Below are 20738 nucleotides of genomic sequence, written 5' to 3'. Positions count from 1 at the left end.
AGAAGCAGGTGTCTAGCCATGTCCCTTTTATTGAAAAAAAAGCAGGGGACACAGACGGAAGGGAGCGAGACCATGAATGGCAAAGTGAGTCATGCGGAGGCATCTCGCTGGAGTCAACCACCACATTAACACCAATCATATCCAGTATGCCATTTAACTGATCACCTTTCTGATCCCCCGGCAGTTAATATTTTTGTGCGCAGGTGAGGGTTAATACTTCTTGGGGATCATTCTTCACACGAGAACGAAGACATCGCAGTATGCAACAAATACAGCTTGTTGCAGGTTTGTGGAGAGGATTGGCAACATTGCAAGTTGCTGTACTTCACAGTAAGAATCAGGGGCACTAGTGCCTGCCATTTGCTTCACTTACCTCGGGGTCTGATGCACCTCTGACCACCAGCTGTAGTTGGTGTAGTTCACGAGCAGCAGGATTTGGCACCAAAGCAGCACCAGAGACGGGTGAGTGGGGATTATAGACTGAACCAAGGCATTCAAGCTTTCCAGTGTGTAAAAGCTCCCGTCAGAGCCGTTCCCCATGATCAATTTGGTGGCAGCTGCGGTGATTCTTCTAAACATTCCTGAAAGAAAGACCTTGCATTTATACAGCGTCTTTCACAGCCTCGGGACGTCCCAAAGCGCTTTATAGCCAATGAAGTAATTTTGAAGTGCAGTAACTCTTGTAATGTAGGAAACATCGCAGCCAATTTGTGCACAGCAAGCTCGCCCACAAACAACAAAGTGATAATGACCAGATAATCTGCTTTAGTGAAACAACAGAAAACACTGGAAAAACTCAGCAGGCCAGGGCAGCATCCGTAGAGAGAGAAACAGAGTTAACGTTTCAGGTCGATGACCTTTCGTTCTGGGATGGCAGGAATGACGTATGAGGAGAGATTGGGTCGATTGGGCTTATACTCGCTGGAGTTTAGAAGAATGAGAGGGGGTCTCATTGAAACTTATAAAATTCTAACAGGACTGGACAGACTAGATGCAGGAAGGATGTTCCCGATGGTCGGGGAGTCCAGAACCAGGGGTCAGAGTCTAAGGATAAGGGGTCAGCCATTTAGGACAGAGATGAGGAGGAATTTCTTCACCCAGAGAGTGGTGAACCTGTGGAATTCTCTACCACAGAAGGCAGTGGAGGCCAATTCATTAAATATATTCAAGAAGGAGTTAGATATATTTCTTAAGGCTAAAGGGATCAAGGGATATGGGGAGAAAGCAGGGACAGGGTACTGAATTTGGATGATCAGCCATGATCTCATTAAATGGCGGAGCAGGCTCGAGGGGCCGAATGGCCTACTCCTGCTCCTATCTTCTATGTATCTATGAAAGGTCATCGACCTGAAACGTTGACTCTGTGTTTTTCTCCACGGATGCTGCACTGGCCTGCTGAGTTTTTCCAGCATTTTCTGTTGTTATTTCGGATTGCCAGCATCCGCAGTATTTTGCTATCGTAATCGGTTTTAGTGATGTTGATTGAGGGATAAATATTGGCCAGGGCACAGGGGAGAACTTCCCTGGCTACTCTCCAAAATAGTGCCATGGGATCATCATCATCCACCTGAGAGCGCAGACGGGGCCTCGGTTTAATGTCTTACCCGAAAGACGGCACCTCCGACAGTGCAGTGCTCCCTCAGTACTGTACTGCGAGTGTCAGCCTAGAGTTATGTGCTCGAGTCTCTGGAGTGGGACTTCAATCCACAACCTTGAGAGTACTCCCTCATGAGTACTGTGGGAGTACTGCGTCATCTGTGGTGCTGTCTTTCAGGTTCAGATAGGGCCTTGGCGAGACCACACCTAGAGTACTGTTCACAGTTTTGGTCTCCTTGTCGGAGGAAGGATATACTTGCCTTGGAGGCAGTGCAACAAAGGCTCACTAGATTGATTCCTGGGATGAGAGGGATGCCCCATGAGGAGAGATTGAGTAGAATGGGCCTAAAAAGAATGAGAGGTTATCTCATTGAAACAAAAGATTGAGGGGGATTGACAGGGTGGATGCGGAGATGTTGTTTCCCCTGGCTGGAGAGTCTAGAACTAGGGGGCATAGTCTCAGGATAAAGGGTCGGCCATTTAAGACTGAGATGAGGAGGAATTTCTTCACTGAGGGTTGTGAATCTTTGGAATTCTCTATCCCAAAGGGCTGTGGATGCTGAGTCTTTGTGTATATTCAAGACTGAGATCGATAGATTTTTGGACTCTAGGGGAATCACGGGATATGGGGATCGGGCGGGAAAGTGGAGTTGAGGTCGAAGATCAGCCATGATCTTATTGAATGGCGGAGCAGGCTCGAGGGGCCGCGTGGCCGACTCCTGCTCCTAATTCTTATGAGACATTAAACCAAGGTCCTGCTCACCCAAGTAGAGGTTAAAGCTAGTATAGGAATGTTGTAGGAATAGGAAGAAGTTCAAATGTGCCAAACAGACTTCTTCAACTGAATGTATCCTGGTGATGGTTCGAGCATAAACGCAAGGCTAATGTGTGCATTTACTAAAACCGCAGGTCTACGCTGAAAACTTCACTAATATTTCAGCCAGTAAAACTGCTTCCAGAAAAAGACTGGCTGCGTTACCTGACTTGAAGATATGTATCAGGCACATAAGCAGAGTGCCAACCTGCTGACAATAAAAGGAGTGCTGCTGTTCACTCATGTCCACTTTTAGCTGTTTGTTCACAATGTCCTCTAGGAGGATTCCCACCATCTGTAACAGGAACCTGCACAAGGAAGAAGATGCAACAGTTAGTTCCGTGGTACAAGACACCCTGCGGAAAGCACATCCACAAACATCCAAGCTGAGAAGGCTATTAAAACGGCATACAAAATCGATGGCTTTATAAATAGAGGCAGAGAGTACAAAAGCAAGGAAGTTATGATAAATCTTTATTAATCACTGGTTAGGCCTCAGCTGGAGTATCGTGGCCAATTCTGGGCACCGCACTTTGGAAAGGGTGCAGAGGAGATTTACCAGAAGACTACCAGGGATGAAGGACTTCAGTTATGTGGAGAGACTGGAGAAGCTGAGATTGTTCCTTAGAACAGAGAACATAAAAGGGGACATTTGATAGCATGGTCAAAATTCTGAGGGCTTTTGATAGAGTACATAGGGAGAAACTGTTTCCACTGGCAGGAGGGTCGGTAACCAGAGGACACGGATTTAAGGTGATTGACAAAAAAAAACGACTTTTTTTTTATTTAAACTCAGCGAGTAATGATGATCTGGAATGCGCTACCTGAAAAGGTGGTGGAAACAGATTCAATGGTAACTTTCAAAATGGAATTGGATCTGTACTTAAAAAGGAAAGATTTGCAGAGATATGGGGAAAGAGCAGAGGAGTGGGACTAAATGGAGAGCTTTTTCAGAAAGCTGGCACAGGCACGATTTGCCGAGTGGCCTCTTTCTGTGCTGTATGAATCTATGATCTGGCACCGCACATCTGCTTTAGTCATTCTTAATGTGTCAGCCTTTGTTGTGAATGCTGGCAAGTTATTTGACTCTGGCGAGGGTCACTGCCAAGTCCAATGCTCGCCTCACTCAATGCCCACCCACCTTCAGTTCCAGCAGGGGTCACTGGATAGCAATCAGGAGAATGAACACTGGCCCAGGCTAACCCAGGAGAACCGAGGTCAACTGAACTGCCCCAGCTGCGATCAGCTAACTGAGTGCACGCCGAGAATTGAATCAAGGGTCTTCTCGTGTGTTCAGTTACACGCTACCTCTATCCTATTAGCCACCAGAGAGCCAGCCCTCTTTCCCTAGTCTTGCCGTCAATACACATACATACAACGTGGCCAGGCTCACCACACCTGTGCCAATGTTACTGTAGTGTCCGTGTGTAGATAAAGACACTGAAGACAGGAGTTGGTTCATAGGTATTTACTAAGCAAGTCTGGGGGGGTTTCTAAAGGATATACACAATACACAGGCTTATATAGCCCAAGTGGCAATTACCGGCATTACGCACACCTGGGGCTCTTAAAGGCACATACACAATTGCTCTTAAAGGCACATACACCAGTGTTACGGATGCATCTGATACCATCTCCAATCTCGGATGGAGTGAACAGATAAGCCACGATTATATATGCCCTGTACACAACTTCAAATAGTATTAATTTTAATCTCACTTTAGACAAGAACATCTTGCATTTATTTAACACCTTAATGTGCTAACTATCCAAAGGACTTCAGAGGAGAAGCGAGTGCCAAGCAGGAGGAGGAGGAGGGATGGCTTAAAACATCTGAAGAGATGAGTTAGAAGAAGTCTTTCAAAGACAGAGAGAAGTAGGGAGGTTTAGGGAGGTGAGTGGGGCCAATACGGCTGAAGGCTTAGAGCTGCCAACAATGTCCCCCTTGAGCCGTCCAGTGGCGAGACAGGCCTTGAAACAACTCTCCGATTCTCTCTTTCGCCACCTTGGCGATGCCTGACCTCTGTTGGGCCTCACCCTGCAAGAGGATGGTTCAAAACAGCAATTCTACGGATTTCTGGCAGGGGAAATTGAACCTTCACCCCACACCTGCGGCACGTCGCGTGGAAGATGCTCCAGCATTCCCCCTGAAATGCGGGATTTTGTACAAGAGAGAGCAGCTACAATGCAGAAGATCTGCATTCCACAACTCTTAATCACTCCAAAACCATGTTATGAAGTGTCAAAGTCCAATTAATGCATTTCTTGACGGTGCAAACATTTGCTTTTGCTGTGGGAATCTTGCGCAACAGTCCACAATAATTTTGTTCTAGGAAAGTCCGACTTACATCTGACATATGGCTCAAAGTGCTTCACATGCAATGCAATACTTTGAAATGCAGTCACTATGTATAGGACAGCCACTTTTTCCACACAGCACTGAATCAGCCTGGGTTTACCACCTCACCGAATCTCCCACAATGCGGCACTCCCTCAATACTTCATCACAACGTCAAGTCTAGACTAGTGTTGGATTGGGGCCGCAACCCATGACCTCTGACCCAGAGGAGGAAGCGACAACCAGAGTCTGTTGTCGGCACTGCCTCGTCACTTTACTGGAGCTCAGGAAAATAAAATATGCCGCAAGTACCTCGCAAAGGTTTCTTCTGGTAGATGTTTGCTCTGGGTCTCTTCGTCCTGTTCCTCCGCTGGCATGGTCGGATTCCCTCGGTCTCTCAAACCACTTATGTTCTGACAGGAAATCAAATACGGGGACAAGGACAGTTCCTGAACCCGCGACAGGACAATATCCTCGGTGGACTGAGAAATAAGGACCCGTAGGATAGCTAGGATGCCCGATATCCAAAGTTGAACTGTTCCTACTGATGCCTAGAAGATAAAAACCATTTCCAAGTATTACTCTCTTAGTTTACTTTTTCAGGGGGGAAAAAAAATCATCTTTTGACTTCAAGATTTCAGAAGTCCAATTCACTAATTGAACATTGTCTCCACTCTCGGAATCCAGCAACAGCCTGCAACAACTCCCAACCAACTCAGGTACAACTCAGAGTCATAATGGCACAGAAGGAGGCCATTCGGCCCATCAAGTCCACGCCGGCTCTCTGTAGAGCCATCCGGTCAGTCCCATTCCCCCACTCTATCCCCACAGCCCTGCAAGTTTATTTCCCTCAAGTGCCTATCCAGTCTCCCCTTGAAAACATTGAGTGTCTCCGCTTCCACCACTTCCGTCGGCAGCGAATTCCAAGTCATCACCACTCGCGGTGTAAAAAAATTTCCCCCTCACATCCCACCCCGTATCGCTTGCCCAAATCCTTAAATCTGTGTCCCCTAGTCCTTGTACCATCAACTAGTGGAAACAGCCTTTCCCCGTCTAGCCTATCCAAACCCGTCATTATCTTGTACACCTCTATCAAATCACCCCTCAACCTCCTTTGCTCTAATGAAAACAAATCCAGCTTCTCCAACCTGTCCTTGTAGCTAAGATCCCCCATCCCCGGAACCATTCTGGTAAATCTCCTCTGCACCTTCTCAAGGGCCTTCACATCCTTCCTAAAGTGTGGTGACCAGAACTGGACGCAATACTCCAGTTGTGGCCTAACCAGCGCTTTATAAAGGTTCAGCATAACTTCTCTACTTTTGTACTCAATACCTCTATTTACGAAGCCCAAGATCCCATATGCTTTGTTAACCACACTCTCAAAATGTGCATAGGTCCCTGAAGGTGGCAGGACATAAACTCCCAGGTCCCTCTCTCCCTGCACACTCTTTAAAACTGTGCCATTAAGTGTATATTGCCTCTCCCTGTTCCTTCTGCCAAACTGCATCACCTCACACTTCTCTGTATTAAATTCCATCTGCCACATGGCTGCCCATTCTGCTAGCCTTTTTATGTCCTGTTGCAGTCAATTGGTATCATCCTCACTGTTTGTCACACCCCCAAGTGCAGGTGAAGCTCCACCTAACACTGCTCCAAAACAGCAACTCAACCTCAGACTTCAAAAGCGCTATATAAATGCAAGTTGTTGTTATTTAAGTATTAAAACATCTCAAGGTTGCTTCACAGGAGCATTCTCAGACAAAATCTGACATTGAGCCACGAGGAGATATTAGGACGGGTGACCAAAAGTTTGGTAGGTTTTTAAAGAAAGACAGATTTGCATTTATCTAGCACCTTTCACAACCACGGGACGTCCCAAAGTGCTTTACAGCCAATGAAGTACTTCTTTGAAGTGTAGTCACTGTTGTAATGTAGGAATCGTAGCAGCCAATTTGCGCACAGCAAGCTCTCACAAGCAGCGATGTGATAATGACCAGATAATCTGTTTTAATGATGTTGATCGGTGGATAAATATTGGCCAGGACACTGGGGAGAACTCCCCTGCTCTTCTTCGAATAGTGCCATGGGATCTTTTATGTCTACTTGAGAGCGCAGACAGGGCCTCGGTTTAATGTCTCATCCAAAAGACGGCACCTCCGACAGTGCGGCGCTCCCTCAGCGCTGCACTGGAGTGTCAGCCTAGATTTCTGTGCTCAAATCTCTGAAGTGGGGCTTGAACCCATGACCTTCGACTCAGACGAGTGCTGCCCACTGAGCCACGGCTGACACAGTGATGGTCATTTAAGGAGTGACTTAAAGGAAGGTGGAGAGGCAGTGAGGCGGTGAGGCGGTGAGGCGGTGAGGCGGTGAGGCGGAGAGGCGGAGAGGCGGTGAGGCGGAGAGGCGGAGAGGCAGTGAGGCGGAGAGGCAGTGAGGCGGAGAGGCAGTGGCGCTTACGGAGGGAATTCTCTTTGAACCACAAACAGAAGATTTCCAAAGGTGTGCTTACCAGGGTGGCAGGCATAGCAAACATACTCTTCAACAGCATGTCGACGGGTCGCAGTGATGAGGGTGCCACTGTCTCAAAGAGGGTATTCAGCACTCCCAAGGCCTCATGCGAATCAAGGTGCATCTACAACAGACAAAACAGGAAATGATGCGTACATTTATATCCACTCTTTTCCCCAAGATGTAAAACTGAGCTCATGTTCATTGAGTCAGCGTCCAAAACTCACACCAAGCTTGCAAATTCAAACTCATCTGCAAATCCCTCCACGCCTCGTTTTCCCCCTCCCCCCCCACCTCTGCAACTTTCTTCCGTGCATTCGAGCTAAGCCTGCTCCCTCGGCTCTTCCACCTCTGGTCCGCTGTGCAATTCCTCTCTTCCCTCCCCCTCCCTGTGCCTTTCCCGCCACCAGGGAAAGAGCCTCGTCATCATACTTCTGTACTTGGAATATTTTCCCAACCCTTAACCTTGCTCCCCTTTCAAAGGCGGGCTCCAAGTTCTATTCAGCACGGTGGCATAGTGGTTAGCACTGTTACCTCACAGCGCCAGGGACCCGGGTTCAAATCCGGCCTCGGGTGACTGTGTGTGGAGTTTGCACATTCTCCTCGTGTTTGCGTGGGTTTCCTCCGGGTGCTCCGGTTTCCTCCCACAGTCCAAAGATGTGCGGGTTAGGTTGATTGGCCATGATAAAAAAAAATTGGCCCTTAGTGTTAGGGGGGATTAAATACGTGGGGTTACGGGGATAGGGCTTGTGTGGGATGGCTGTCGGTGTAGGGACCGGGTGCTAGGGTTTGGATGATCAGCCATGATCTCGTTGAATGGCGGAGCAGGCTCGAAGGGCCGAATGGCCTACTGCTGCTCCTATTTTCTATGTTTCTATGAGATTTCCCCCCCCCCCAAATGAAGCATGGTGGGATGTCTTACTGTGTTAAAGGAACTGCGTACTTTAAGTAGCAGTGCTCGCACACTCTGGGTTTTTACATAGTATTTATTAGCACAGAAACAGGCCATTTGGCCCACCAGGTCCATGCTGGTGTTTATGCTCCACACGAGCCTCCTCCCACCTCACCATCTCACCCCATCAACATCTCCTTCTATTCCTTTCTCCCTCATGTGTTTATCTCGCTTCCCCTTAAATGCATCTATACTATTCACCTCAACTATTCCTTGTGGTAGTGAGTTCCACATTCTTACAACTCTGGGTAAAGGAGTTTCACCTGAATTCCCTATTGCATTTATTGGTGACTATCTTAGATTTACACCTCTACTATACGTATTACGAAACATATTCATAAGAACATAAGACGTAGGAGCAGGAGGTCATTTGGCCCCTCGATCCTGCTCCGCCATTCAATAAGATCATGGCTGATCTAATCTTGGCCTCAACTCCACTTCCCTGCCCACTCCCCATAACCCTCGACTCCCTTATTGTTCAAAAATCTGTCTATCTCCACTTTAAATATATTCAATGACTCCGCCTCCACAGCTCTCTGGGGAAGAGAATTCCAAAGATTCACGACCCTCAGAAGAAGAAATTCCTCATTTCCGATTTAAAAGGGCGACCCCCCCTTAATCTGAAATTATGCCCCCTGGTTCTAGATTCCCCCACGAGGGGAAACATCCTCCCTGCATCTACCCTGTCAATATGTTTCAATAAGATCTCCTCTCATTCTTCTGAACTCCAATGATTATAGGCCCTTTCTTCATAAAACAACCCCTTCATCTCCGGAATCAACCTCGTGAACCTTCTCTGAACTGCCTCCAATGCAAGTATATCCTTCCTTAAATAAGGAGACCAAAACTGTGCGCAGTACTCCAGGTGTGGTCTCACCAACGCCCTGTACAGTTGTAACAGGGCATCCCTGCTTTTATACTCCATTCCCTTTCCAATAAAGGCCAACATTCCATTTGCCTTCCTAATTACTTGCTGTACCTGCATGCTAACTTTTTTGTGATTCATGTACAAGGACCCCCAGATCCCTCTGTATCTCAGCATTTTGTAATCGCTCCCCATTTAAATAATAATTTGCTTTTTTATTTTTCCTACCAAAGTGGATAACCTTGCATTTTCCCACATTAAACTCCATCTGCCAGATTTTTGCCCACTCACTTAGCCTATCTATATCCCTTTGGATGTTCTTTGCGTCCTCCACACTATTTGCTTTCTCACCTATCTTTCTATCAGCAGCAAATTTGGCTACATTACACCGAGTCCCTTCATCCAAGTCATTAATATAGATTGCAAATAGTTGTGGCCCCAGCACTGATCCCTGCGGCATCCCACTAGTTAGAGTTCACGAGAGGCGAGGGAACCACGTGGAACAGCGCTGGCTGTTTATGATTCTTTTAGTACCAGTGCCTGCCCGTCTGTACCTGCTGTTTAGCCAACAACGGTAGAATCATGTCAGCTATCTGACGGGAAAGGCGCTTCCACTTATCCTCATTCTCTTTGTGACACTGTTGCAACACCAGAATCAACATCTCCAGCACCTGCAATAACAAAAAATGCAGCAGTTAACATTATACTTCTCGCCCGCCCGCCTAAGTATATGTCGAATTTCATGTCATTGAGTTATGAGAGTCTGAGGGAAGAGTCGAGATGGCGTTTTCCCAGCCTCCTCATAGGGAATGTGGGGGTGGAGCGAGGAAGGGCAAGCGGGGAGGGAATAACCCCATAACAAACAACCTGAGCTGCTCTTAAACACTTCCCACCGCTTTTATACTGATGCTTGTTGGGTTGGGATTCTCACAGGCCAGTGATTGGAATCCTATTATACAGCGCCTTTAACGTAGTAAACCGTCCCAAGGCACTTCACAGGAGCGTTAGCAAACAAAATTTGACACCGAGCCAGAGATATTAGGACAGGTGACCAAAAGCTTGGTCAAAGAGATAGGAGCGTCTTAAAGGAGGCAAGAGAGGCGGAGATTTAGGGAGGGAATTCCAGAGCTTAGGACCTAGACAGCTGAAGGCACAGCCGGCAATGGTGGAGCGATGAAAATTGGGGATGCGCAAGAGGCCAGAATTGGAAGAGTGCAGAGATCTAGGAACGGGCCATTCAGCCCCTCGAGCCTGTTCCGCCAGATCGTGGCTGATCTGTACCTCAACTCCATATCTCTGGATACCCTTACCAAACAAAAATCAATTGATCTCAGACGTGAACATTTTAATTGACCCCTAGCATTCTCAGCCTTTTGGGGCAGAGAGGTCCAGATTTCCACTGCCCTTTGTGTGAAAAACTGCTTCTTGAATCCACTCCTAAATATGACCAAACCTAATTACCAGAGCTTATGGGACTTGCCGCTAGTCACAGGAAGAGGAACAGGAGGAGGCCATTCAGCCCCTCGAGCCTGTTCTGTGATTCAATTACATCATGGCTGATCTGCACCCTAACTCCATATCACCTTGATACCCTTACCCAACAAAAATCTCAATCTCAGGCTTGAATATTTTAATTGACCCAGCATCCACAGCCTTTTTTGGGGGGGGGGGGGGGGGGGGGGAGGAAGAGAGAGTTCAGGATTTCCACTGCACTTTGTGAAAGTGCGCTTCATGACCTCGCTATAAGGTTAAAGCCCCTTGTTCTGGATTCTAAATCTGGCTCTCGTGCCAGCTTGAGGACTTTAGACCCAGTTTTTTTTGTAGGCGTACAATTCTGCCAAAGGATAAGGGAGCCGATTTAGTTGTGTAAACATGAAGAGTCCGCGAGCGGACACCAGTCTCGCTGAATCCCAAATAAACAGGCGCCAATGTAAAAGTGTTTCTAGTGCTCAACGGAATCAATCAGTAAAGCAGGCAAGCTAAAGAATGGGAGAACATATTTAACACTTTGGGGGTGGGGGGAAGGATGGAGGGGGAGGGTAGTGGGAAAAAGGTAGAGAGTGAAGGATTTATTCATCTGAAGATTTCCTGTTCCCACCACCCCCACCCTCTGCCCAAAAATAATCATATTCCTGGGGCCAATTTTTTTTAAATTTTTTTTATTTATTTTTTTTTTTATTTTTTATTAAGTGCACCCAGTAGCAACAGCAGGTTCTCCCAGGTCAGGCATAACACAGGCCAGGAGCAGTTCGTAGCTCCCACTGGACTGTTGCAACATCATGCCTTAATCATCAACCCGGCAAGAGACCCACCAACGGGTCGAATTCAACGCAGTTTCTAAATGCCGAAAAGGCTCAGTACATCAACTTTAACCACATTAAGAATTAAACCTGCAATCCTTACCATTTCAAGATGTTTATTGCAGCTCTAGTTAAAAAAAGAAAACTATGTTTATTAGAGCATTCGGGCGGACAAGACACGACAATCGCTACACTGCAATACTAGCGAGCGCGAGCCATTAAACTGCGGAGTTATCCGTTCAGCTCGATCTTGTTCATTGCTCTTTCGCAAACGCGGGAGCCATGAGGTTAATCTGTCTAAATCAGTACATTGCAAATACTTCAAAAACAGACGTAGAATTGGAACTGGGAACGAGACATGCAACGGATGAAACAGAGGCCAGACTGTCACACAAAGAACACAGGTGATGCGATGAGAGAAACACGGGAAATGGTGGAAATAGATAGCAGGTCCGTGAGCACTCCAAAAAATAGACAGGGTCTACACCAGAATCGTCAACCTTGCATGCGCGCAAAGCTCTACACCCAGAAGATTCATGATCAGGTCTCTGTTCAGCTGCTGACAGACGTGCTGTGTATTTCCACTTCCAATTCCAGATTCTGAATATAGGCAAGTTTTTTTTTTAAAATCTCTGCAGCTGGAAAGCAAGGGAAGTGAGGGGGGGGGGGGGGGTGGACAGCAGACCAGGTAACAAAGATCAATCAGGATGACACAGCAAGTACAGAACAAAACATTCCAGCCGTAAAGTTACGCAAACAGCAAAGGGACACCTGGACGTGAAGCACCCGGGTGGGTGGGCGGGTTTTAGAATAAGGGATCGGACAATAAGGCGCTTTTATATTGTACATCAGGATGCTGGGGGACAATGCTGAAGTGATCTCCAATCATTACTCTCTCCCCTTTTTGTTCCCCACCCCCCAACCGACATGGGCTGGTAACTGTGGGAGACACAGGAAAGAGGTAAATGTTTGCCATGCCTCTCGGGATCCACGTAAACACTGAATTTGGATAAATGAGAGAGAGAGACGGCTACTTTCTGATGCAACCCATGCACAATGAACGAAGGCAGATGCCGTACTGACCAATAAAACACGCGTGATCAATAAAACTAACGCCGCAGGAACAATTAGATTGGATTCGCGGGCAAGCGTCAACTTTCGTGGTGCGAGTGTGTGTGCCAGGCTCAGAGTTAATGTTCTGAGGAACTAACTTAGATGGGGGGAGAACAGACCGAGAGAGGGGAAAGAAAGCATTGGATCACAATTAATGCACAATGCCAAAACAACAAATCATCTCAACCTCAGGAACACATGGGTGAAGAGAACAGAGGCACGTTAATGAGTTATGGTCATAAATGTTCGTAAACGTAAAAAGCGCAGAAAAGGATGAAGCCATCTGCTGAAGACCACGCAACAACTGCCCGACCTTGGGCTTCCCACCCTCCCCGTTTCCATGACGATCCTCTGTTATTTTAATGGAGATAGTAACTGAATTTAGAATGAGGGTCAACACTTCAGTTTAAAAAAAAGTCCAATGAACATTTCGCAATTGCGTTAAGTGCTCATACTTAAATATTGCAAATAGCCCATATATTAAGCCAAATTCTGCATTGGGTTGTCACTGTGCATTATCGACCAGGCATTCAGCAACAAGAGGAAAATTGCTTTATTGTTTAAGCAGCTGTAATCAGCATAAGGTTCAATACAAAAGGGTCACTGTTGGTGACTGGAATGAGTGAAATTTTTTTTTTTTTTTAAAATAGACCGATAATCTAACTCCCAAAACCCCAAATTTAAAAAAAAAATATTTATTTTGATGGACTGTTGCCAGAAGCTGAAACAATCTCAAACTAGGTCAGTTCTGGGCCCCGCACCTCAGGAAGGATGTATTGGCCATGGAGGGGGTGCAGCGCAGATTCACCAGAACGATACCGGGGTTAAAAGGGTTAATTTATGTTAACAGGTTGCACAGGACTGGGTTTGTGTATGGAAGATTAAGGGGTGACCTATTTCCTCTGGTTGGCAGGGGCATGGGGCGGGAGTCGGAGTCCAGACCAAGGGGGCATAACCTTAAAATTAGAGCTAGGTCATTCAGGGGTGATGTCAGGAAGCACTTCTTTACACAAAGGAAACCTGGAACATGCTCCCTCCCAAAAATATGTTGAGGCTGAGAGTCAATTGAAAATTTCAAAACTGAGATTGATAGATTTGTGTTAGGTAAAGGTATTAAGGGGATATGGAACCGAGGCAGGTAGATGGAGTGAAGACACAGATAAGCCATGATCTAAGTGAATGGTAGAACAGGCACAAGGGGCTGAAATGGCCGACTCCTGTTCCTGTGTCTCGGGTTCAACGTCTTTGGGGGTTGCCGTGAAATACCCACTGTGCACAGTGGCCATTTTGACTACCCGTCTGTGCCACTACATATCCCGGCTCAATCCATAGATCGGGATTCAAAGCACTGCAAAGAGGTGGGGGAGGGGGGGGGGGGGGGTGGTTGTAAAAAGAATAAGTGTACCTGGTGGTACTGGATGAGTCTCAGCAACATAGAAACCACCACTTCCTTCTGTGTGTCCAGCTCCTTGCCAGCATCAGCTTTATTGGTCCCTCGCAGAACAAACAGATCGTGGACTATAGGCTGCAGCGCTGGGATTGCTATGGCAAAGTACAAGAGGAAAACATGTTCACTGGAACCTTATAGGTTAAATGATAAACATAGGCTCTTTACAATGAACAATTTCAAACATTAATTAAGCAAACTGGTCTGAAATTCAGCAAAAAATGAAAATCCTGCAAGTACACAGCAGGTCCATCAGCATCTGCAAAAAGCTTGCATTTATATAGCGCCTTTCATGACCTTGGGATGTCCCAAGGCGCTTCACAGCCAATGAAGTACTTTTGAAGTGTAGTTACTGTAGGAAACGTGGCAGCCAATTTGAGCACAGCAAGGTGAAAGTGACCAGATAACCAGTTTTTTAAATTTTTTTTATTAAAGTGATGTTGGTTGGGGGATTAATATTGGCCAGGACACAGGGAATAACTCCCCTGCTCCTCTTCGACAAAATGCTGTGGGATCTTTTACGTCCACCCGAGAGGACAGACTTGGTTTAATGTCTCACCTGAAAGACGGCACTCCCTCAGCACTGCACTAAAGTGTCAGTCTAAATTATGCGCTGGAGTGGGGTCTGACTCAGAGGCGAGAGTGCTACCAACGGAGCCACGGCAGACACTGGTAAATTTTTCAGGAAAAATGTTTTAATAGCTACTTTGATCACCTATTATGTGAAACTTGGGTCGGCTGTTGAGGCAGGTCATGTGACATCTGATGATGAAATCAGCATTACATAATGCAGCAACTGTAAGACTAAAGGAATAAAATATCCATCTCTCTACATCTTTTCCACGATGCTCTCATGGATCAACAAAACCGGATAAAATTTGACATCTAATTTTATGCGACATTGGTCCAGTTACGTTCAGTACTTCTGGTACAGACTCCAACATATCGCACTCAAAAGCAGGCCATAGCCACCTGTGATTCGTAACTCACTCACAGTCAGCCTCGTCGGATGGAGTATAATGTGGGAAAATGTGAGGTTATCCACTTTGGTAGGAAGAATAAAAAAGCAAATTATTTAAATGGAGAGAGACTATAGAATGCTGCGGTACAGAGGGATCTGGGGGTCCTCGTACATGAAACACAAAAAGTTAGCATGCAGGTACAGCAAGTAATTAGGAAGGCAAATGGAGTGTTGACCTTTATTGCAAGGGGTATGGACTATTAAAGTAGGGAAGTCCTGCTACAACTGTACAGGGCATTGGTGAGAACACACCTGGAGTACTGCGTACAGTTTTGGTCTCCTTATTTAAGGAGGGATATACTTGCATTGGAGGCAGTTCAGAGAAGGTTCACAAGGTTGATTCTGGAGATGAAGGGGTTGTCTTATGAAGAAAGGTTTAGCAGGTTGGGCCTATACTCATTGGAGTTTAGAAGAATGAGAGGTGATCTTATTGAAACATTAGATTCTGAGGGGTCTCGACAGGATGGATGCAGAGAGGATGTTTCCCCTCGTGGGGGAATCGAACTCGGGGGCATAGTTTCAGAATAAGGGGTCGCCCATTTAAAACTGAGACAAGGAGGAATTTCTTCTCGAGGGTCGTGAATCTTTGGAATTCTCTACCCCGGAGAGCTGTGGAGGCTGGGTCAGTGAATATATTCAAGGCGGAGATAGACAGATATTTGAGCTACAGGGGAGTCAAGGGTTACGGGGAGCGGGCAGGGAAGTGGAGTTGAGGCCAAGATCAGATCAGCCATGATCTTATTAAATGGCCGACTCCTGCTCCTATTTATGTTCTTAAATCTAACTAACCATGGGACCATCCCAGTCACAAATAAAATAGCCAAGCAGCATGTCGGAAGTAGTAAAGATGCACAGGTTGCAGTTTGATGGATCCGACCCCTGCAGTTGTGGAGTATCGAGCTCAGCTGGCAACACCCAAGCTACACTACAAACTGCCTCTGGCTAGAAATCCCACTCGTGTGCTTTAAAAAAAAAAATTCATTCACGGGATGTGGACATCGCCGGCAAGGCCAGCATTTATTGCTCATCCCTAATTGGCCTCAAGCTGCTGGTGGTGGTGGCGGCGGTGAGCCGCCGCCTTGAATACAACCGAGTCGTTTGCTAACCGCAGAGGTACAGCTGAGCTTTAACCAACCAAAACCATGCAACAGAGCGCCAGGCAGCTTCCTGCTACCTCTCCAGCAAGTAAAAGCCCACCCATTGTTTTGTAGGGTTGTGTGAAGCTGAGGAGCAAGAATCCCAACCCCAAGGAGAGGTTGATCCTTCCAAGCCCCATTAATTAGCCTGTCGGGTTGCTCAGTCAGGCATCAAGAGTGTCGGCGGTGGCTCAGTGGGCAACATTCTCGCCTCGGAGTCAGAAGGTTGTGGGTTCAAGTCCCACTCCAGAGAGTTGAACACAAAAATCTAGGCTGACACTCCAGTGCAGTGCTGAGGGAGTGCTGCACTGTCGGAGGTGCCGCCTTTTGGATGAGACATTAAACCAAGGCCCCGTCTTCTCTCAGGTGGACGTAAAAGATCCTATGGCACTATTTTAAAGAGGAGCAGGGGAGTTCCCCCTGGTGTCCTGGGGCCAATATTTATCCCTCAATCAACATCACTAAAACAAATTATCTGGTCACCATCACATTGCTGTTTGTGGGAGCTTGCTGTACGCAAATTGGCTGCTGCGTTTCCTACATTACAACAGCGACTACACGTCAAAAAGTACTTCCTTGGCTGTAAAGGGCTTTGGGACGTCTGGCGGTCGTGAAAGGTGCTATATAAATGCAAGTCTTTCTTTCTTTCTCTGAAGTACTGCAGATCTTCCCGACTCACCAATCAGATTACTGAGCTTGCCTGCGACGGCCAACTCGCTTCCAAACCTCCATCGTCAGGCAGCTCATTTTGGAGCCATCTCTAAGCGAAGGAGAACCCTCGTATCTCCCTCTCAGAGGGATGGCCAAGAACACGTCTTGGATTCTCTCAGTAGATTTTTGAGTTTGCTGCGTATTTACATACATCGAATTACATAGAATATACAGCACAGAAACAGGCCATCTGGCCCAACCAGTCCATGCTGGCATTTATCGTCCACTTTAGCCTCATCTAACTCAATCAGCATAGCCCTCTATTCCTCATATGGTTGTCTAGCCTCCCCTTAAATGCACCTATACTATTCATCTCATCCACTCCTTGTGGTAACGAGTTCCACATTCTCACCACTCTCTGGGTGAAGAAGTATCTCCTGAATTCCCTATTGGATTTCTTGGTGACTATCTTATATTGATGACCTCTAGTTTTGCTCTTCCCCACAAGTGGAAACACTCTCCCTGTATCCACTCTATCAAAACATTTCATAATTTTAAAGACCGCTATTAGGTCACCCCTCAGCCTTCTCTTTTCAAGAGACCCAGCCTGTTCATCCTTTCCAGATAGATATACTTGAGTTTTGAACTAAGAATATTTAAAGACTTTTATTAAAAAAAACTTGAGTTTTGCTGAGACAGTGTCAAATTATGAATTTTAATTTAATTTTACTGGGATGTCAAAGTAAAGACGATAGCTTTTATTCCCCCGCAGAGTAGCTTGGATTTGAAAATGGATTCAACGTACAAAAAGAAAAAAATAAATGCTTATCAGACTTTCGCAACACTAAAATAATTCCTAAACAGCTTTCCAAAAAGTCAACACAACAGAAAATATTTTGCAGTTATGACTTTGCTATCGACAGTTGTGACCAAAGAATTTACAGCAGTTACACAACACCACGAGAAACGAGGATAAACGACGCGAACAGAACGCACTGCAGACGGCAGGGTCATTACCGTGAGTAACAGCTTTCCGACCGCTGGCCATGATCCCATCACACAGCTGGATAATTTTGGGAATTCCAATGATTGGCTTGGAGTGATAGCGCTCGTACGACAGCAACACCAGGAAGAAGAATATGTTCGGAATGATGGCCTCAGATTCCCTGACAAAACAGCAACAGATAACAAGTGGTAAACCAGTGCAAATTATTACTCGACAGCAAGGAAGTAGGAGCAGAAGGCATAAATGGGAATTCTGGAAAAGTTAATCTGAGAACAGACTTGGGGGCAGGGAGGGGAAAGCTTCTTCAGTGATACATGTTTGGAGTAATCTAAATCGAGAGATAATAACAGAAGCAAAACCACGGAGGTTATTCGAAGTACCATGAGATGCTATAAATGGGAGATAATATACTACAGTACATGGGAACAGGAGTTAGCCATTCAGCCCCTCGAGCCTGTTCCGCTGTAGCAACCTACATTTATATAGCGCACAGGAACAGAAACTGTCTCAGAGTTTAACGTGGGGGGGGGGGGGGGGGGTGGGGGGAAAAGAGGCGGCGCGGTCTGGTCGCTGAGCAAGAAATAAAATGAAGGAATCTCAGAAGGAGTTCCAGACCAGGAAGAAGTGACAAGGGGGAAGTGACAGTTCCTACAATTGTTGTCTAGGTTCACACAAGAACGGCCACTTGGGTGAGCTGCACGCAGTCTGTGGAACTGTACCCCCAGTATGGAGTCAACGGCTTCTCACAGTAAACCAGGAAGATCACAAAAGGTTAGCGAACTCCTGGGTAGATTGAAAGCAGAACTCACAAAAGGTCTTGGGCAACAGGTTTACCCTGCCCAGTCTCATAGGAACATAAGGAACAGGAGGAGTCCAAATTTATTGAATTCAATTTCACACCTTACTATGGTGGGATTTGAACCCACAACCTCTGGCTTGCTAGTCCAGTATCTTGACAAGGCTACTGTACTGACAATAATCGAACTCTGAAGGTGGAGCAGGGAACAAGCTGCAATCAGCTTATTTTAACCACTTCTCCTGATGGGAGGGGGCGGGTTAAAATATCAGTATCAGGATACCCACCCCTTTAAATTTTAGAGCGCAGAAATCAGGCTGCGGTCGAGGCTCCCGCAAAAAGCGGACAGGAGCCTAATTACCATAGCAACGTCGTGGCCTGATGGCATCGTCGGCGCCCCAACTTAAATTTAATAGTAAGTGAGGGGGAGGCCGGAGCTGTGGGATTCCCGGTAGCTGAGGTGAGGCGGGAGCTGTCGGCTCCCCAAGTAAGTTACTCTTTCGGCACTCCTTGTATGCCAGGAGGAGCCAGAGTGCTCTTCCCCCCCCACCCAAAGGAAGCCTTCGGCCTACCCCAGCCCAATCCAACATACCATGGAACCTTCTGGGCCAGATACAAGGTTTAATTTAATATTGCTATCAGTTTGCCTCCATCTCAAATGTTAGCTGCTGCTGTTGTTGTTGACGAGTTGTATGCAATAAACAAAACAAAAAAACTGCGCACAGGTTCATAGGTGCCACATCAGCAAGTCCTAAATTGCCATTGGTTATCGCAGGCACTCACCTGAACTGGCCCACCTCTATGTATTCAAACTGCTTCAGAACAAACCCAATGAATACCTACAAATGAAAAGAAATCCAACTGTATCACAAGAGTTACATAGAATTGACAGCACAGAAACAGGTCATTCGGCCCATGCTCCACACGAGCCTCCTCCCACCTTGCTTCATCTCACCCTACCAGCATATCCTTCGATTCCTTTCTCCCTCATGTGTTTATCTGGCTTCACCTTAAATGCATCTATACTGTTCACCTCAACTGCTCCCTGTGGTAGCGAGTTCCACACTCTCACCACTCTCTGGGTAAAGAAGTTTCTTTTGAATTCTTTATTGGATTGATTAATGTCCATCTTATATTTACAGTTTTGGAGTACAGGGAACTTTGTGCTATCCGGAGGTGAGCTATCCGGCAATCTGGAGCCACCGGCAAAAATCAGCAGCCGTTTTAAATTCTTGTTTGTTTTTTTTGCTTTGTTTGAACAGTCAAGCTGTGCAAGGTCTGTAGCTATAGCAACAGCTTCAGCTACAGCTTTAGGGCCACACCCGAGTGTTTAGAAGCTGTTGCTAAGCTACAGTGTTTGTTGTCAAATACAGAGATAAGAATCTCCGTATCTCTCAACATTAACTCTGGAGAGTACGGCAGTTTTGAAGCAACGGCAGCAGCTCGGTCCCGTGGGTGCCGGATAGCACAAAGTTTCCTGTATCAGAGAAAACAAATTTCAATTATATGCGACATACAGAGTCTCTTTTCCAGTCTGGGTCGCATAGAACGGCACAGGTGGTGGCCGGGCAGAATGACCTCAGCATGAACTATTGTTTCAAAATGAGAGAAGTGAGTATACTGCCTCCCCCACAGCATACCCAACAAAAAAGAGTCACATTCCTTACCGCAAGAATTCCAACAGGACAGATTACAGCACAAGAACACTCATCCAGATTTTAGTTTCTAGGAAATTCAGAAATTAATCCGACAGATTCAGCTCTTAATACCCTGGACCTGCTCTTCCTACCATCACATTTCCTACTTTTGCTGTGACAAACTGGATTTAGATTGTAAAGATTGAAAAATAAACAAACAGTAGGTGCATATCTGGATGGTTCAGTGGGATTTTATTTTATTTTTTATTCATTCACGGGATGTGGGCGTCGTTAGCAAGGCCAGCATTTATTACCCATCCCTAACGGACCTCGACTTCTTGAACCACTGCAGTCCGTGTGGTGAAGGTACTCCCGCAGTGCTGTTAGGGAGTTCCAGGATTTTGAAGCGGTGAATCTATCTGCTACAGTAACTAATTTCAGGGTGGCTACATATAGTTTACAGAAGTAGCTTCAGCACGCTGGGCTGGAAAGGGGGAAGAGGACAGAAACACAGGTAAAGCGTCTGTTCTTGATCACTATCTTTGAATGCCCCCCCCC

The 20738-nt window shown here is 46.4% G+C and overlaps 1 protein-coding gene across 8 annotated transcripts in view; it reads right to left on the bottom strand.

The window, feature by feature from the left end:
• Positions 1-20738, bottom strand: part of htt (huntingtin) — a 256421-nt gene that overhangs the window by 67470 nt on the left and 168213 nt on the right. For 6 of the 8 annotated variants that reach the window (XM_085974744.1, XM_085975173.1, XM_085974896.1 and 3 more), the window contains exons 33-41: positions 19327-19382; positions 17759-17907; positions 13892-14028; positions 11477-11500; positions 9628-9744; positions 7258-7380; positions 5061-5299; positions 2576-2718; positions 374-581 (exon numbers count right to left, since the gene is read on the bottom strand). In XM_085974744.1, the coding sequence (XP_085830870.1) occupies positions 374-581; positions 2576-2718; positions 5061-5299; positions 7258-7380; positions 9628-9744; positions 11477-11500; positions 13892-14028; positions 17759-17907; positions 19327-19382 (1196 nt within the window). The remainder of the gene's footprint in view (positions 1-373; positions 582-2575; positions 2719-5060; positions 5300-7257; positions 7381-9627; positions 9745-11476; positions 11501-13891; positions 14029-17758; positions 17908-19326; positions 19383-20738) is intronic. The other 2 variants (XM_085974966.1, XM_085975237.1) reach the window with 1 other exon arrangement.

The sequence above is a fragment of the Somniosus microcephalus genome, chromosome 1 (assembly GCF_052327205.1).
Source record: "Somniosus microcephalus isolate GS21.2 chromosome 1, FLI_Smic_1.0, whole genome shotgun sequence".
NCBI lineage: Eukaryota > Metazoa > Chordata > Chondrichthyes > Squaliformes > Somniosidae > Somniosus > Somniosus microcephalus.
This window is presented reverse-complemented; position numbering and strand designations above follow the sequence as displayed.